Genomic DNA, 17,961 nt, shown 5'->3' with positions numbered 1-17,961 from the left:
TTGTTCTCGAACCGTAGGGTCCGCACGCTTAAGGTTTCGATGACAATTATATTATGAGTTTATGAGTTTTGATGTACCGAAGGAGTTCGGAGTCCCGGATGAGATCGGGGACATGACGAGGAGTCTCGAAATGGTCGAGACGTAAAGATCGATATATTGGACGACTATATTCGGATATCGGAAAGGTTCCGAGTGATTCGTGTATTTTTCGGAGTACCGGATAGTTATGGGAGAAGCAATGGGCCTTGATGGGCTTTAGTGGGAAGAGGAGAAAGGGCCAAGGGGCTGCTGCACCCCCCCCCCTCCCCTCTGGTCCGAATTGGACTAGGGAAAGGGGGGTCGGCCACCTTTCCTTCTCCTCCACTTCCTTCTCCCTTCCTCCCCTCTTGGTGGACTCCTACTAGGACTTGGAGTCCTAGTAGGACTCCACATCCTAGCCGCATGAACCTTGGCCGGCCTCCTCCTCCTCCATCCTTTATATACTGAGGCAAGGGGCACCCCATAGACACAAGTTGATCCTTGTGATCGTTCCTTAGCCGTGTGCGGTGCCCCCTGCCACCATATTCCACCTCGGTCATATCGTTGTAGTGCTTAGGCGAAGCCCTGCGTCGGTAGAACATCATCATCGTCACCACGCCGTTGTGCTGACGGAACTCATCCCCGAAGCTTTGCTGGATCGGAGCCCGGGGAGCGTCATCGAGCTGTACGTGTGCTAAGAACTAGGAGGTGCCGGAGTAACGGTGCTTGGATCGGTCGGATCGGGAAGAAGACGTACGACTACTTCCTCTACGTTGTGTCAACGCTTCCGTTGCGATCTACAAGGGTACGTAGATCATACTCTCCCCTCTCGTTGCTATGCATCACCATGATCTTGCGTGTGCGTAGGAAAATTTTGAAATTACTACGTTCCCCAACATATACGTTGTTCTCTTTGTCATCGGTATGTTACTTGCCCGAGATTCGATCGTCGGTATCCAATACCTAGTTCATTTCTCGTTACCGGTAAGTCTCTTTACTCGTTCCGTAATACATCATCCCGTAACTAACTCATTAGTTATCATGCTTGCAAGGCTTATAGCGATGTGTATTACCGAGAGGGCCCAGAGAAACCTCTTCAACAATCAGAGTGACAAATCCTAATCTTGATCTATGCCAACTCGACAAGTACCATCGGAGACACCTGTAGAGCACATTTATAATCACCTAGTTACGTTGTGACGTTTGGTAGTACACAAAGTGTTCCTCCGGTATTCGGGAGTTGCATAATCTCGTAGTCATAAGAACATGTATAAGTCATGAAGAAAGCAATAGCAGTAAACAAATGATCAAGTGCTAAGCTAACGGAATGGGTCAAGTCAATCACATCATTCTCCTAATGATGTGATCCCATTGATCAAATAACAACTCATGTCTATGGTTAGGAAACTTAACCATCTTTGATCAATGAGCTAGTCAAGTAGAGGCATACTAGTGACACTATGTTTGTCTATGTATTCACACATGTATTATGTTTCCGGTTAATACAATTTTAGCATGAATAAAAGTGTGATGATCATCATTATTAGAGAATTGTCCCAGTGAGGAAAGGATGATGGAGACTATGATTCCCCCACAAGTCAGGATGAGACTCCAGACTAAAAAAAGAGGCCATAAATAAAAGAGAAAAGGCCCAAATAAAAAAATGAGAGAAAAAGAGAGAAGGGACAATGCTACTATCCTTTTGCCACACTTGTGCTTCAAAGTAGCACCATGACATTCATAGTAGAGAGTCTCTCATTTCGTCACTTTCGTATACTAGTGGGAATTTTTCATTATAGAACTTGACTTGTATATTCCAATGATGGGCTTCCTCAAATTGCCCTAGGTCTTCATGAGCAAGCAAGTTGGATGCACACCCACTTAGTTTCTTTTTGAGCTTGCGTATACCTATAGCTCTAGTGCATCCATTACATGGAAGTCCCTACTCACTCACATTGATATCTATTGATGGGCATCTCCATGGCCCGTTGATACGCCTAGTTGATGTAAGACTATCTTCTCCCTTTTTGTCTTCTCCACAACCACCATTCTATTCCACCTATAGTGCTATATCCATGGCTGACGCTCATGTATTGCGTGAAGATTGAAAAAGTTAGAGAACACCAAAAGTATGAAACAATTGCTTGGCTTGTCATCGGGGTTGTGCATAATTTAAATATTTTGTGTGGTGAAGATGGAGCATAGCCAGACTATATGATTTTGTAGGGATAACTTTCTTTGGCCATGTTATTTTGAGAAGACATAATTGCTTTGTTAGTATGCTTGAAGTATTATTATTCTTATGTCAATATTAAACTTTTGTCTTGAATCTTTCGGATCTGAATATTCATACCACAATTAAGAAGAATTACATTAAAATTATGCCAAGTAGCACTCCGCATCAAAAATTCTGTTTTTATCATTTACCTACTCGAGGACGAGCAGGAATTAAGCTTGGGGATGCTTGATCGTCTCCAATGTATCTATAATTTTTTATTGCTCGATGCTATATTATCTATTGTTTTGGACATTATTGGGCTTTATTTTCCACTTTTATATTATTTTTGGGACTAACCTATTAACCGGAGGCCCAGCCCAGAATTGCTGCTTTTTGCCTATTTAGGGTTTCGAAAAAAAGGAATATCAAACGGAGTCCAAACAAAATGAAACCTTCGGGAACGTGATTTTCTCAACGAACAAGACCCAGGAGACTTGGACCCTACGTCAAGACACAAAAGAGGAGGCCACGAGGTAGGGGGCGCGCCTACCCCCCCCCCCAAGGCGCGCCCTCCACCCTCATGGGCCCCCTATTGCTCCACCGATGTACTCCTTCCTCCTATATATACCTACGTACCCCCAAACGATCAGATACGGAGCAAAAAACCTAATTCCACCGCCGCAACTTTCTGTATCCACGAGATCCCAACTTGAGGCCTGTTCCGGAGCTCCGCCAGAGGGGTCATCGATCACGAAGGGCTTCTACATCAACACCATAGCCCCTCCGATGAAGTGTGAGTAGTTTACCTCAAACCTACGGGTCCATAGTTATTAGCTAGATGGCTTCTTCTCTCTTTTTGGATCTCAATACAATGTTCTCCCCTCTCTTGTGGAGAACTATTCGATGTAATCTTCTTTTTGCGGTGTGTTTGTTGAGACCGATGAATTATGGGTTTATGATCAAGTCTATCTATGAATAATATTTTGAATCTTCTCTGAATTCTTTTATGTATGATTGGTTATCTTTGCAAGTCTCTTCGAATTATCAGTTTGGTTTGGCCTACTAGATTGATCTTTCTTGCAATGGGAGAAGTGCTTAGCTTTGGGTTCAATCTTGCGGTGTCCTTTCCCAATGACAGTAGGGGCAGCAAGGCACGTATTGTATTGTTGCCATCGAGGATAACAAGATGGGGTTTTCATCATATTGCATGAGTTTATCCCTCTACATCATGTCATCTTGCTTAAGGCGTTACTCTGTTTTTAACTTACTACACTAGATGCATGTTGGATAGCGGTCGATGAGTGGAGTAATAGTAGTAGATGCAGGCAAGAGTCGGTCTACTTGTCTCGGATGTGATCCCTATATACATGATCATACCTAGATATTCTCATAATTATGCTCAATTCTGTCAATTGCTCAACAGTAATTTGTTCACCCACCGTAGAATACCTATGCTCTCGAGAGAAGCCACTAGTAAAACCTATGGCCCCCGGGTCTATCTTTATCATATTAATCTCCTACTACTTAGTTATTTCCTTTGCTCTTTACTTTGCCTTTATTTTACTTTGCATCTTTATCACAAAAATACCAAAAATATTATCTTATCATATCTATCAAATCTCACTCTCGTAAGTGGTCATGTAGGGATTGACAACCCCTATTCGCGTTGGTTGCGAGGATTTATTTATTTTGTGCAGGTACGAGGGACTCGCGTGTAGCCTCCTACTGGATTGATACCTTGGTTCTCAAAAACTGAGGGAAATACTTACGCTACTTTGCTGCATCATCCCTTCCTCTTCGGGGAAAACCAACGCAGTGCTCAAGAGGTATCTTCGTTCGTTCTCCGCTATTAGTGACTTTGGAGTGACTCTTTGTTGCATGTTGAGGGATAGTTATGTGATCCAATTATGTTATTATTGTTGAGGGAACTTGCACTAGTGAAAGTATGAACCCTAGGCCTTATTTCAACGCATTGCAATACCGTTTGTGCTCACTTTTATCATTAGTTAACTTGCTGTTTTTATATTTTCATATTACAAAAAACCTTTATCTACCATCCACATACCACTTATATCACCATCTCTTCGCTGAACTAGTGCACCTATACAATTTACCATTGTACTAGCAAAAGGGCCCGTGCATTGCAACGGGAGAAAAATATCCCCGAGAATCGGGCTCTCTTTTCTTAGTGAAAATTCACTGGTCAATGCTAATATGTGTTTCCAGGCAGGTGCATGATGTTCAGATCATATAAGATATTTAATAACGTAAAACAAAAAGGTCATTGCTAGCAATTTTAATTACAAAAAGTAACTTCTTTTAGGATTTTTCTTGTGTTTTCAGGGATTAGAAGTATACGAAAATATAGGAATGCATCAATATATCTCATCCGAGATAAGGACCATTCTTGAGAAAAATGATTGAATATTTGAAAAACAAATGATAGTCATGCATGCTTGCATAGTTACCATAGATGGATGAATGTACGATGCATAATTTTTTTTATCAGTTATCACTTAGACGTTAATAGGTTGTGAACATTTTGCATATAACAAACTCAAAGCCTAATTGAATATTGTAAATGGTATAATTGACTCAACCAATATCATAACACCAATAACTATATTAGCATACATATGTATTCACCTGCAAAAAAAAAGCATACATATGTATTCACTGAGCAAGTAACAAAAGAATTTAGTCCACATATGTATGTTTATGCACGAAAATCTGGGAAAGTTGTCATAACAGGCATAACAATAGGAGTTCTGTACCAACATGGGTGTGTGCTAACATTCAGAATGCGTGGCAAAATGAATAGCTACAACACTTAGGCCACAAAATTCACTCAAACTGAATAAAGCTACTTTTGAGAACACTAAAGTTCTTTTGAGCTCCTCAATTGATCTCTGCAATAGCTTGACTTCTTCATCCTTCTCCTTTCATCTGTTATTTGTAAGAGTACAAAAGAAGGGTTCTAAAAGAAGAAAAACGGAAGCATTATTAAGAGCAGAAAACACGAATCAAATAGCATGAACACCTGGCTGGCGTCCGTAGCAATTACTTCCCTTTGTTTTGCGACTGGCAAAGCATCTCCAGCTTTTCTCTCAGAGATGCACCTGGGAGTCACATTATTGTTTCTCTTCTGAGAGCTTGGAGAAGTTATTCTGCAAATTTTGAAGCAAATCGTTCCTTTCATCATCAAGTAAATTTCTCAGCTCAATCAACACTTCCTCCAATATTGGAGTGGCATTTCTATTATGGGCTAACTCCTATTTCACAAAGTAATCAATCCGTCCAATATGGCTGAGCTGAGGTCGCAAATCAGTGTTCACTATAGAAACTGCATTTGGTTTGCAAACTGCACTTGCTGGCTGCTCCTCCAACACCAAAATCTTTTTTTACTCTTCATAATTTAAGAATGTGCAGGATTAATCAATTTAAACTTACTGGATTGGATGGATGAAGTGTCTAGATAGTAGGATTAAACAACTGGTCCTTTACCGATTGATTAATTAGTGAACTAAACATTTTTCTGAATATTTGCTTTAATGGATGTGCATGATTAATCAGTTAACACTACACTGGGGGAGGACATCCTGATGGAGCAGCGCAACCTACTTGACCAGCAAGCCCCACGCCTTCAAACTATTTTAGGAGATCTAACAACATTAAATAAGAAGCATCATCTCATTAAAGCCCTCTTTATTTATTTTATCGGAGACTCGGAAGAACTTAGTCTCTTGAAAATAAGAAGCATCATCCATGGTCGATTTCTGGACCAAAATAACTATATGCATAAACGGACTCTCATGCCAAGTTGCAAACAGATCAGGGAAAACACCCACAAACTTGAATAAAAGGATGTGATTTTTCAGAAAAAATAATGTTATCTGATCGAAATGAAACAATTGTTGTTTAGATATATCAGTTTCGATCGAATCTACTATGGCATTGACAGAAGCAGTAGACATCCAGCCATAAACATATCACTGGCCATAGGTTTTATTTTTATTTTTTAGCATGCACTGGCTATAGGTAGATAACATAAGAGCTAGGATCCAACAGTTAGGCAGAACAAGTAAGGCACCAAGTCGCATAATCAAAGTCTGCCCATTTGCACACATGTAAATAGTTCGAACGTACTGAAACACAAAGAAAGTAAATAGTAGATTATATTGTCCTAAGGTGATCTTGCTTGATAACATTATCTAGAGAATATCAAAAGGAGAAACATAACTAACCTTGACCTGTTTGTAGCGATTTAGATTTTACACACTCTGGTCGTTTCATCTGAAATCACATGAAAAAGTGTTGCTTTTCTTTGGCCGCTGTCGGAGTAATCGACCACGGGTACCCCGAGGACGGCAAGACGATATTTCAAGACATCAGGGCTAGCAAAACCCCTCAGTCCGACTGCGCCAGCCAGCCGGCTGCCGACTGCAGCCCGAAGCGACATCGACAAGACCCCGACGTGGCGGCCATACCGCGGACGAGACGGCTGTACCTCGATGCCATCATGTATAGTGTCACTTGTCCCCTGGCACTATTTATAAAGTGACCCAGGGGACAAGCATGACACCCCACCATGCCTACATAGCTTACTCTCTAAGCTAGCCATGCCTATATATATGGGCATCCATCCATCCAGGATGATGGACACTCACGCACACTCACGGCCGCAAGCCATGGTCATACATGGCCGGCCACTAGCATACCACATACATGCATTTACCAAGTCAGATGCCTATGGCACTGATCCCAGATACAGCTCCAGGAACAACTCTGTACTAGATATGTCAGATACACTCAGACATGCAGCAGTAGGAGTATTATCTCTCCGGAGAGCTCCGAAGCTGGGTAAACCACCGCGTGCTACTCGCATACCCGCTCCCGGGCCTATCAGCAGCAGTCTTACCCACACACTAAGCCCTTGTGGCATCTGTCGACTCGCAAGCCCCCCGTGAGAAATACCACGACAATTGGCGCCCACCGTGGGGCGGTACTACTACTATGCTACCGCGCTGCTGCTGGTTTCGCAGTCCGGACGGGACCATCTTCATCATCTCCGCCACGGCGTCGCGCCATCTCTCCGGTAGCGCTCGGGGGCTCGACTTCGACTCGCCCCGGGAGCGGCCGTGCGGGACGGCGCGCCCTCGCCGTCGGCTTCGCCATCTTCTTCACCACCACCGCAACACCGACCGTCCGTCCGCGCGCCGCGCGCGTGCCGCGCGCGGGGCCTCGTTTCGGTCGGCCGTGGCCACCCACACGCCGCTCACGTTTGCTCCTCTCTGTGCTACGCCTTGCTCTAGCCGGAACGCGCATTAACTTCTCCATATGCCATCTTTATAAGCTAGCTAGATGCAAGTCAAAATATGGTCAAACCATAACCATACATGCCTTGTACACTTCCCAAACTCATAGCCCAGATAATAGTTAGACACAAGCCAGACAATGGTTGTGCACTAGCAAACCAGCGCTCGCTCCTGAGCCTCCACAGCTGCGGCCGCTGCTCCCGCATCGCCCAGCTCCGGCCCGGCACCTCCGTTGTGTGCCCGCAGCTCCGGCCGTCCTTTGCTTCGAGCGTCACGTCCGTCCTCTGCTCCGAGCTCCTGGCTGCCGCCCGCCTCTCTTGCAGTTGCACGCATATGCAAAGCTAGCAAGCAAGCACACAGCCTGGCAGCTTCATGAATTCTTTAGCTACTTCCGTCCAGCTCCTCCCACACGACCGGCCGCTGCCGCGTCCACCACTGGCTCCGGCTCGGACCTCCACATCGTCGCGCTCGTCGCCGGCTCCGCCCCCGCGCGCCGGCCTCCGCAGCACCGGCCCGCCGGCCGCTGTCGTGCTGCCCCGTGTGTGGCGCTGCCTCGTGCCTGGGCGGGTCCAGCTCCCTCGGCCATCCGGCCCCGCCGAGCTCCCCGCGAGGATCTTCCTCGACCTCGGGCCCGCCCCGCGGGCGCGCCGGCCACGTTGTGCCTTCTCCCGCCCGGTCGGCACCGGCCCGCGCCCCTGCCGGCTCCTCTGCCTGCGGCCTCCCGCAGGGGCCCGGCCTCCCGCTCGCAGACGGCTCCACAACGCGCGTCTGCGCGACCGTGTTGCTGCAGTCCCTGGGTTCCTGCGCCGCGCTCCATCTCCTCGAGCTGGCCTCGGCTCCGGGCCGGCTCCCGCGCCATGCGCCGAGCGGCTCGCGCCATCTCCTCCGGCCGGTGGTGGCTCCCGGCCGGCTCCCGCGCCGTGCACCTCGTGTGTCCGCCTTCGGCCGGCCCACCTCCCCGCTCCGTGCCGCGCGCACCCTCACGCGCCGGCTTCTGCCCGCACCCGACCGGCCCGCGCCTCAGTCTCCACCGCGCCGCCTGCGCCTGGCCGGCTGCTCCGCCTCCGCGCCGGGCCGCCCGCCTCCCACGCGCTCGCTGTCTCAGGCGCATCGACCGCCGTTCGCACCGCGTCAAGCCGCCGCCTCCGCGCCACTCCCTGCGCCGTCGTCATGACCCCGTCCGTCTCTGCCTCCGCCCGTGGCCGGGTCATGCCTGCCAGCTCCGCCTACACCACACCGCGCCGGCTTCTCCCACATAGGCCGGGTCCGGCCCTCCAACCGCTGCACCGGCTCCCGGCGCCAGCTGCTTCCCCACTGCCGGGCTCCGCCTGCACCCTCCTGCCCGTCCTGCGCGCCGGCTTCCGCAACCCGGCCAGCCGGTTTCGCCCGCGCCGACTTCCGCCATCCGGCCTGCCGGCCTCCGACGCCCGCAACCCGGCCTCGTTGCGGCTCCGGCCCGCATCGCCGCCTCCCGCGCGCTGCTTGGCCGCACCCCGTCGCCGGCTCCCACGCCCTTCTCCACGCGGCCCGCGCCGGCTCGCAGTGGCCGGCTGCGCCCGGCCTCCCGTTCCGCGCCTGCCGGGCCGGCCCCGTCCGTGGCCAGCTGCTCCACCGCCGAGTCGCCCCGCCGGCCACCTGCTCCGCATCCGGGTCGTCCTGCCGGCCCGCCGGCTTCCCCGCCTCCCGGCCCGCCGGCCTCGCCCGCCACCTGGCCGGCTGCCGGCTCCCTGCTCGCCCGTTGCCCGGCCCGGCCGGCTGCCGGCTCCCGCTGTTCGGCTGCCCGTGGCCGACTGGAAAAAAAATGGGGCCGGTGGAAAGAAGACCGGCTGCCCATGCTGGTTGAAAAAAAAAAGGAGTGACCGGGTGAGATGGCCGGATGCCCACGGCCGATTGGCAAGAAAGAAAAAATGTGTGTGTGCGTCCGACCGCTGGCTGCTTGTCCGGCTGCAAAGAGCCCGACTGCTGTGTCGAGGTCCGCCCACCCGGCCGGAAGAAGAAGACAAAGTAGTTGCCGGAAGATCCGGCCCGACTGCTCAGCAGTCAGCCCGAATCTCGGGGGCTACACCCAGCGGGTGCGCTGACGCGCCCCCGCGAGAAAGAAGACAAAGTAGTTGCCGGAAGATCCGGCCCGACTGCTCAGCAGTCGGCCCGAATCTCGGGGGCTACACCCAGCGGGTGCGCTGACGCGCCCCCGCTAGAGAGAAGACAAAGTAGTTGCCGGAAGATCCGGCTCGACTGCTCAGCAGTCGGCCCGAATCTCGGGGGCTACACCCAGCGGGTGCGCTGACGCGCCCCCGCGAGAGAGAAGACAAAGTAGTTGCCGGGAGATCCAGCCCGACTGCTCAGAAGTCGGTCCGAATCTCGGGGGCTACACCCAGCGGGTGCGCTGACGCGCCCCCGCGAAGATTGCAGACAAGAGAAGAGTTTTGTCCGGCTGTCAGCAGCCGGCAGAAAAAAAGGGGCGCTGCAAGACGCCTCGCCGCCTGGCCGATCGAGCCTGACCGGCCGGGACCCCCCTCCGAGCACCCGGAGGCTCGAAGGCTTCACCCAGCGGGTGCGCCGACGCGCTCTGCGAGCGCCGAGTCGCGTCGGCTGTCTTCGACGACCGCGACTACACGAAAATCAATGTGAGCTCCTCACCCGCATATTTTTTGCACCACGCAAGCATGGATAACCACGAGCGATGCTCGGGGGCTGTCTCCGCATTTTATTACAGTAGCATCATTGTTCGCCCCGGCGCCAGCCAGAGTTGGCCCGGGGGCTGGCCGCTTGGCCTGAGACGTTAGTTCCCGCAGACGGCTTAGTACCATGCGCGGTACCAAAGGCCCACTCTTAGTCACAGACCGCAAAGCGGCTGTCTGACTAGCAAGAGTGAACACTGGAGGCCACCCATGCAAAAAACGCCCGGGAAGAAAAACGTTCGGGCGACCCGGCCGTTTTCCTTTACAAGTATCTACTCGGTTGAATCTGCTCCTAGACTCTGAGTACTGTACACTCCACTTCGCGGCCCACTCTTAGCCACAGACCGCAGAACGGCTGTTCGGCAAGCAAGAGCACAAGCCAAAAAGCGGAGGGAACACGAAAAAGATTAAGGGGGCTCGGACGAAACCGAGTCGGCACCCTCCGCATAAAACTTGCAATGCTAAAAGCAAACATTTGATATATCTGCATGGACTAACTTTGTCTTTTTTCTTGACAATTTCCATGAACACTCGCCAAAAAACCTCCGCCCAACTTTGTCAAGTTGCCCGGAGGCTTGGGGGCTACTGTCGGAGTAATCGACCACGGGTACCCCGAGGACGGCAAGACGATATTTCAAGACATCAGGGCTAGCAAAGCCCCTCAGTCCGACTGCGCCAGCCAGCCGGCTGCCAACTACGCCAACCAGCCGGCTGCCGACTGCAGCCCGAAGCGACATCGACAAGACCCCGACGTGGCGGCCATACCGCGGACGAGACAGCTGTACCTCAATGCCATCATGTATAGTGTCACTTGTCCCCTGGCACTATTTATGAAGTGACCCAGGGGACAAGCATGACACCCCACCATGCCTACATAGCTTACTCTCTAAGCTAGCCATGCCTATATATATGGGCATCCATCCATCCATCCAGGATGATGGACACTCACGCACACTCACGGCCGCAAGCCATGGTCATACATGGCCGGCCACTAGCATACCACATACATGCATTTACCAAGTCAGATGCCTATGGCACTGATCCCAGATACAGCTCTAGGAGCAACTCTATACTAGATATGTCAGATACACTCAGACATGCAGCAGTAGGAGTATTATCTCTCCGGAGAGCTCCGAAGCTGGGTAAACCACCGCGTGCTACTCGCATACCCGCTCCCGGGCCTATCAGTAGCAGTCTTACCCACACACTAAGCCCTTGTGGCATCTGTCGACTCGCAAGCCCCCCATGAGAAATACCACGACAGCCGCTGAAAGGGAAAGTACCAATCGCCACTTCGATGCTCCCTCTGTAATATTAAGAAAAGCAATCAACGGAGCATCGCCCTCCCATCATGCCTGTTCTGGTAGACACACAAAAGAATACACGAAGCATCTTCCATCAGTTTTTATAACTTGCTAGAAATACATGCAAACATCATCCAACAAATGAACGGCTTGTGCAATTTGTTTGCAAGCAAATAGAACGAATTATTGCAAACCTGAAAATAATTCTATTGTCTACGCATCTTTTCTCTCAGCTCTACAAAGAAATTCTTCTAACAATTCCTAAAAAGAATTTGAATGAAGCTACTGTACGTTTGTAGACAGCCACACATCAAATTGAAGATCACAGGAGCAACAAAGCATCAGGGATCCTCCTGCGGTCCACACGGTCCTCAACGGCAGAGTTGCCTGGTCAGTGGGCTGCCGACAGAGCATCGACCAGAGCGTGAATAATCAACGGAGTTTGTAATTGTAACCCTACACACGAAATTCCATGAGCATAGATAAACTGATCTTGTGATTTGGTAGAAGCAACAACTTATAGTGCCGGCTGAATGAACAGCTTGTGCCATTTATAGATAAACTGAAACCCTCACGTAGTCGGGCAGTACTATAATATGGTAGTAGCAGCAGGCAGCTCACCATATGAAACCCGGCCGCGAAGGTACCACCAGTCGCCGCCGTACTGGGGCTCGTCCTGGAACTCCTTAGGCGCACTTCTGGAGGAACCTCGCCAGCTTCTCCGGCAGCATCACCGGTGGCAGCTCCCCCTCTAGTCGCCGGATCCCTTTGTAAAACGGACTCGGTTCGATCAGAGAGGAGGAAGCTAGGGACGTGGTGCGGTGCGGGTAGCAGCGAATTAGCGCCGCCTCTTCCATCCTCAGCCGCCAGCTCGCCGACCGCCCTCTCCATCCCCGACCTCGATCTTGGCGGCACCCGCCCACTCCATCCCCGTCCGCGATCCCGCCGGCGCCACCCTCCAATCCCCTTACTCGATCCCGCTCGTATCGAGCGCAGCACGCCAAGCCATGCCTCCCGCGAGGTCGCGGACGCGCAGATCGGCCCTCTCGAGCTCCTGGAGCCGGACGCCAGCGCCTCACCTTCCCATCCTCTGCCTCCCACGAGGTCGCGACCAGTAGGTGGAGGGGAGCGGTGAACGGCGAAGAAAGCCGCGGGTAAGGAGGAGATGGGATTAGGAGGCAGGAGAAGGCCGGCGGCGCGTGGTGAGGGGCGGAGCGAGGCAGGAGGCGGCCGGCGGCGCGAGGGGCGTAGCAGGAGGTGGGCGGGGCGGGGCGGAGCGCCACGAGGAGGGGGAATCTGGATAAGATGAAACAGAGGAACCGCCGGTTGAATACATACAGATGTAGGTTTTTTTAAACAAAACGTTTCTTCAATTATTCACTAAAATATACGGACGGCGGGTTTAATTCCTAAAAACCACGGGCACCTTGGTGTAAAAATGCCGCGACGGTGAACCCGGAGACTCAATCCATGCTTTATTATTATTATTATTATTATTATTATTATTATTATTATTATTATTATTACTAGTAAAAGTGTCCATGCGTTGCAATGGAAGAAAACAAATCGCATGCCCTTACCAATAAGCATGACCCAAGCCCCTCACAGTGTCGCTTATCCTTTTTCTCGTTCTCGCCGACGGTGGTCGCAGTGTTCACCTAATGAGAGTGCGTCCGAACATGATCAATTTTAAGATGATGAGCTCGGCCACCAACTATGCCAGTGCAAGGGTCGGGTTGGATGCGATAGAAGCCCTCGGTGAGCTACTCCGTGCTTCTAGTCCATACACCATCCGTCATAAGAATTGACTATAATTAGAAGCAAGAAATCACTACCCGGAAAATTTTTTAACATAACAAATACACCTTTAATTTAAGAACCGAATCCCCGGCCACAATACGCTACTTCTGCCGACCACTCCACAGCTACAAATTAAGTCCATCTGCATGCCATATAGCGAGAGGAGGGGCTTGAATGAAGTGGGGATCTCACCTTGGATACCATATTGTCACCTCGACCATGTCCGCCTCATAAAGCTCACATTTCGCTACGTCGTAAATGACAATCACCATAAACAATAGTTTGTCGAGTTAAGGAAGTTCCATATGAACTAAATACAAGCTTAATTTAATCTGTATTGGATATGTGTTGTGAAAAGAGAGAAAGCATGTCTGCAATTTTAGTTTCAGTCTGCATCTCACAAGAAACATGTGATAAATCATTCACTCAAAAACAGCGTATAACGTACACTAAGAATAACCCTGTGAAAAATCTGAAAAATAACACACTACATAACCTATCGAAGCATTTGAAGTCCTGGAAAAAATATTACCCTGTGTCCCGGCCCATGCAGTTGGCGTCCAATAACAAATGCTAGATCCAGTTCACTTCATATTATTGCCAATGTATCGATGTAATCCACACCCAGCATGTGCAAACAGAAACAAAGATCACATCAAGGAAAGCATATCAAATATCCAGATAATACGACCTGAAATATGACTTATTATTTACAAACTACAAATGATTCTTGGAGGAACGTGTAAGGCATTTGTAAATAATTTGGAATGAAATATGACTTAATATTAATGAAATTAGAACAAATGTTCAAGTATCTTGTGTCCTAAACAAAAGAACAAGCTGCATGTAGATTTTGGCCTTCTGTTGCAGGCGCTTCATGAGTAGTCTGGTGTTGATCCTGTACAACCGAAGTGCAATATGCACAATTGGGCATTTTTATTATTTTCCCTCTACTCCATGAGCCCTTTGTAGCCTTTGAATCTCAAATCTCAATACAACAGCTGAACAACTGCTACTTTCTGTCAGAAAAAAAGAAAGAAAATAAAATCAATGTTGCGATTCAAAATGCCATGTGTAATTTCCCAACTACCATCGATTGCCTCTGATGTTCTTGCCGAACCCATATCATCTTGCCGGACGGCCGGACAACCTGTAATAACAACGCCACATCAAACGCAACAACAAATTGAAGTTCAGTTCAGTGTTGGTACTGAGCACAACGTTATCGCGGGGGTCCAACGGGCCTGTAGCCATCGGCTGACGAGCTACTTGTTGGGCCCATGTGGCTTCTACGCCGCCGCACTCTGGCTTACATGATAACCACCCCCAGCCGCTAGCCCGGGTAGGTGACAGACCACTCGCATGCAACCACCGGCCGTCCGGCCCATATTCGCCCCTTGCTCCAATCGCCAGGTAGGGGAGTAGGATAGGCCGGGTGAAGGACAACACCAAGTTCACACCAAGAACCAGGATGCTTTAGGCCATCTCCGATGCGGCAGTAGAACCTCCTTGGGCGCAGCTTCCAGGTTTATCACGTGGAAACTTTTGAACGCGGCTTGTTTGGATGGTAGAAATAGATCGATTCCCTGCTCCGCTCTGAGTTGTAGAGGAATCAAATTTGTTTAGACGAATCTGCTTTGGTAAGAGTCCTACGCGTGCGGGAGTGGGGCGGACGACCAAACGTTTGAAACTCTCCAAAACAAAACGTGACGAACAGTCCGTATGATGGACGTGAAGTTTATGTACGTGTTAAAGAAAAAAAACTAAAAGCGTAAATTCATGGAAAGAAGCGTATTACGACGGTGAACCCACGGAGTCAATCCGTGTTTTATTATTAGGGATAGACTAGCAAAAATGCCCGTGCGTTGCAACGGGGGAGAAAAAATTGTTTGACTCTATACTAATAACCATGGCTCAAAAGCCCCACAGATCAATGTCCTGGTTTCAACATGGTGTCCCAGGCATGTCATCTCTTATCCCCTTTCCACCATCACCGACAATAGTCATGGTGTGTGAGACAATGCCGGTGCTTCACTATAAATCAAAGCGAAGCTGCTAGAAATGAATAGCATGTGTTTATCCACATGTCTTCCTAACATTAACAATAAATAGGACATAGCTAATTCATAGACATACCATCAAATTTTGCATAAACAAATATGTAACTGTTTTGGCTAGCTAACAAAATCTCTTTGAGATTATTTAAAAAATATCCTTATGGTCTAGGATCCGTGCATGATTAAAAACCCTTAAGAAATTATATGAATGTTATTAATGTTTTTCCTAGGGAAAGAATCAAACATTAAATGAGCAGCCAATTGGATTTAACTATTATACACTTGAATTAGTGTCTTGTTACTCATATTATTATTATTTACTCTCAAAAATAGAATCAAATTGTAAAATTTTAATCCTCCCTACAATTTTACAATCTTTTTTTAATCGAACTACATGTGTTAATTCTTTCCTTTAACAAATAATGTGTTAATGCAAGGTTTAAATGTTTAGGAGTGACCAAGTTTTTACACTTGCCTTGTCCATAACATCTACTACTCATGTATATTCGTAAAAGATAACCTCGTATTTCATCTCATGAAAATTTATAAACTGAAGAAAATATTAAAGTGAAGCAATTACCATGCAATGGAGTTAAGGGACGTGCACTAACTTCTCTTCTCAAGCTAGCTCTAGTCATGCTGAAACATAGGACATAAAGAAGGACATGTCTCCATTGATATTTATGCATGAGTACAATTAAAATATAGTATTGTAAGATATATAGTTCTACTGTTATTTGCTTACGTACTAATTATGCATTATGGCTTTAATATATCGATCATTAAATATACAATTGTTTAGTATCTCTCCTAGCATGGCAAATTCCAGTAGCAAAAGTTTCAATTTTTCCGAAGAAAATGAAGTCATGTTCGAAATTCAATATGCAATTTTAAGTACTATATAATGAGTCGGACAACTTAAAATCAAAATAATAGGCTTGGTCCTTTCTTAAGAATAAGACTGCTAGATGCTTTTGAGGGGAAATCCTCATATTTGTGAAATAGAGGCAGTCAACAGGTACCTACACAAATGATGCCATCATCTTGCATAAACTTGATCTGCTAAATTAATTAAGCAGAGATATCATGGAGGTCAAAGAATATGCAAGATGGCTATGCATTCAAGCTAATGATGCAGATCAGCATGTAGAGGCATATGTGCGTACTGCTTTTGTTTCACTATACGGATGTTCAAATGGCAAGACCGCTCCAGCTATGGCCTATCATAATTGAAGACACGTGCATCAGTGATAAAAGGCATTATCGGTAGAAGAGTGGGATTAATAAGCTGCTGCCTTTCATCACTGAAATTGTTTTTTAATAGTATAAAAAACTTGCAGACTACAAACTCGTGGACATCTAGAACTGACCCGAGATATATTCAAATTTGGAAGGGTGTACGACAAGGAACTTTTTTGAATGTATAGCAGCTCTTGGCCGGATAAGAATGCAGGGCAGAGGTAGGCGAAGGGCTGCCAGGATTGGATGATGATATGACAGGCGTCAATAAGCCTCGAGCTGCATGCCCTGCTCTGGCCTAAAGCTTGCAGCCGTCGGGCGGCCAGTCCCTCTGCTGCTGGCCATCGATGCAGATGTTAGCGGACGGCCGAGCTGGCGCCCGTCATTATGCCGGTGCTCACGCCTCACGCTCCACGCCTCGACAAGCAGGCGCAGTTGCTCGAGGTCATCCGTGGACTACATGCCTTCGACCGCAACGACAACAACATCATCTCCGCTGCCAAGCCCGTGCGCTCCATGGCGAGGCTGGGCCAGCTGATCACGTTCGAGGAGCTAATGATGCCAGACGCGGACCTGGATCAGGGACGGATTGGCAGACTCCTTGGCGGCTCTCGAGCTTCTCCAGACGAGCGACGAGACCCGCAGGCTGCTGCTGGAGTTTTTGCGCTTCTGATTTTTTTCGCGTTCGGGACGAGTGGAACGTACCCTAACAGAGGCGGGTGGTGCCATTACACCGAGACCCAGCCGGAGATAGTCCTTGTCGCCACCGTCCTCATAGTCCGACTCCACACCATCCTCCGGAAGCTCGTGCCGGCCGCCGCCTCCTCGCCTCAGTGCCCCTCATCGTTGTCATCGTCGAACATGCATGGGTGCATGGCTAGCTCGAATCGCGACCTTGACGGCTGCAACTTGAGCTCGTCCCGGCGGTCGCCGAGGGAGCCTCCAGTACGGCTACAACAATCGCTTGCTCTTCTTGCCATTGAAGTCATGGTGTGGGTTCCTAGTTGTTTGGACCATGGTGGCATGGCATCGTCAATGTGATGCTGGCATGCTACTGTCGCCGATCTCGGCAGAGAAGAGAGATTAGAAGAGGTGCCTAACTGTGTTTCCGACTCTCAGCCGTCGTCGCCGCTGCCGCCTGACTACTGTCTCCCAATCCTAGGTCACCCCTTCTATTATCTCGATCTCAATCTATTTCAATCTCAAATCCTAGGTCACCCCCTTCTATTCTCTCGATGTCGATCTATTTCAATCTCGATCTACCGACGCCCACGGTTTCAACCAGCGGCGTATTTATATGCAGGTTGAATATAAAAGCTCAATGAATCC

General features: G+C 48.8%; 1 protein-coding gene across 4 annotated transcripts; it reads right to left on the bottom strand.

Annotated features, from left to right (window-relative positions):
- Window positions 1–4,857: 4,857 nt before the first annotated feature.
- LOC125514545 lies at window positions 4,858–12,869 on the bottom strand. 4 transcript variants are annotated; one of them, XR_007286518.1, is made up of 3 exons: window positions 12,158–12,869; window positions 5,277–5,403; window positions 4,858–5,182 (listed from the first exon to the last, which is right to left on the bottom strand). XR_007286518.1 is itself a non-coding variant. In XM_048679883.1 (2 exons), the coding sequence occupies exons 1-2, from the start codon at window positions 12,425–12,427 to the stop codon at window positions 5,368–5,370; spliced, it is 306 nt and encodes a 101-aa protein (XP_048535840.1). In that variant the 5' UTR covers window positions 12,428–12,869; the 3' UTR covers window positions 4,858–5,367. The 4 variants fall into 4 exon arrangements, 2 of the variants coding, with proteins under 2 accessions (XP_048535840.1, XP_048535841.1); XM_048679883.1 differs by having other exon boundaries at window positions 4,858–5,403; XM_048679884.1 differs by lacking the exons at window positions 4,858–5,182; window positions 5,277–5,403 and adding an exon at window positions 11,225–11,592.
- Between the last annotated feature and the right edge of the window lie 5,092 nt (window positions 12,870–17,961).

The sequence above is a fragment of the Triticum urartu genome, chromosome 6 (assembly GCF_003073215.2).
Source record: "Triticum urartu cultivar G1812 chromosome 6, Tu2.1, whole genome shotgun sequence".
Lineage (NCBI taxonomy): Eukaryota > Viridiplantae > Streptophyta > Magnoliopsida > Poales > Poaceae > Triticum > Triticum urartu.
The sequence above is the reverse complement of the archived record's forward strand: the minus strand, read 5'-3'. Positions and strand labels throughout refer to the sequence as shown.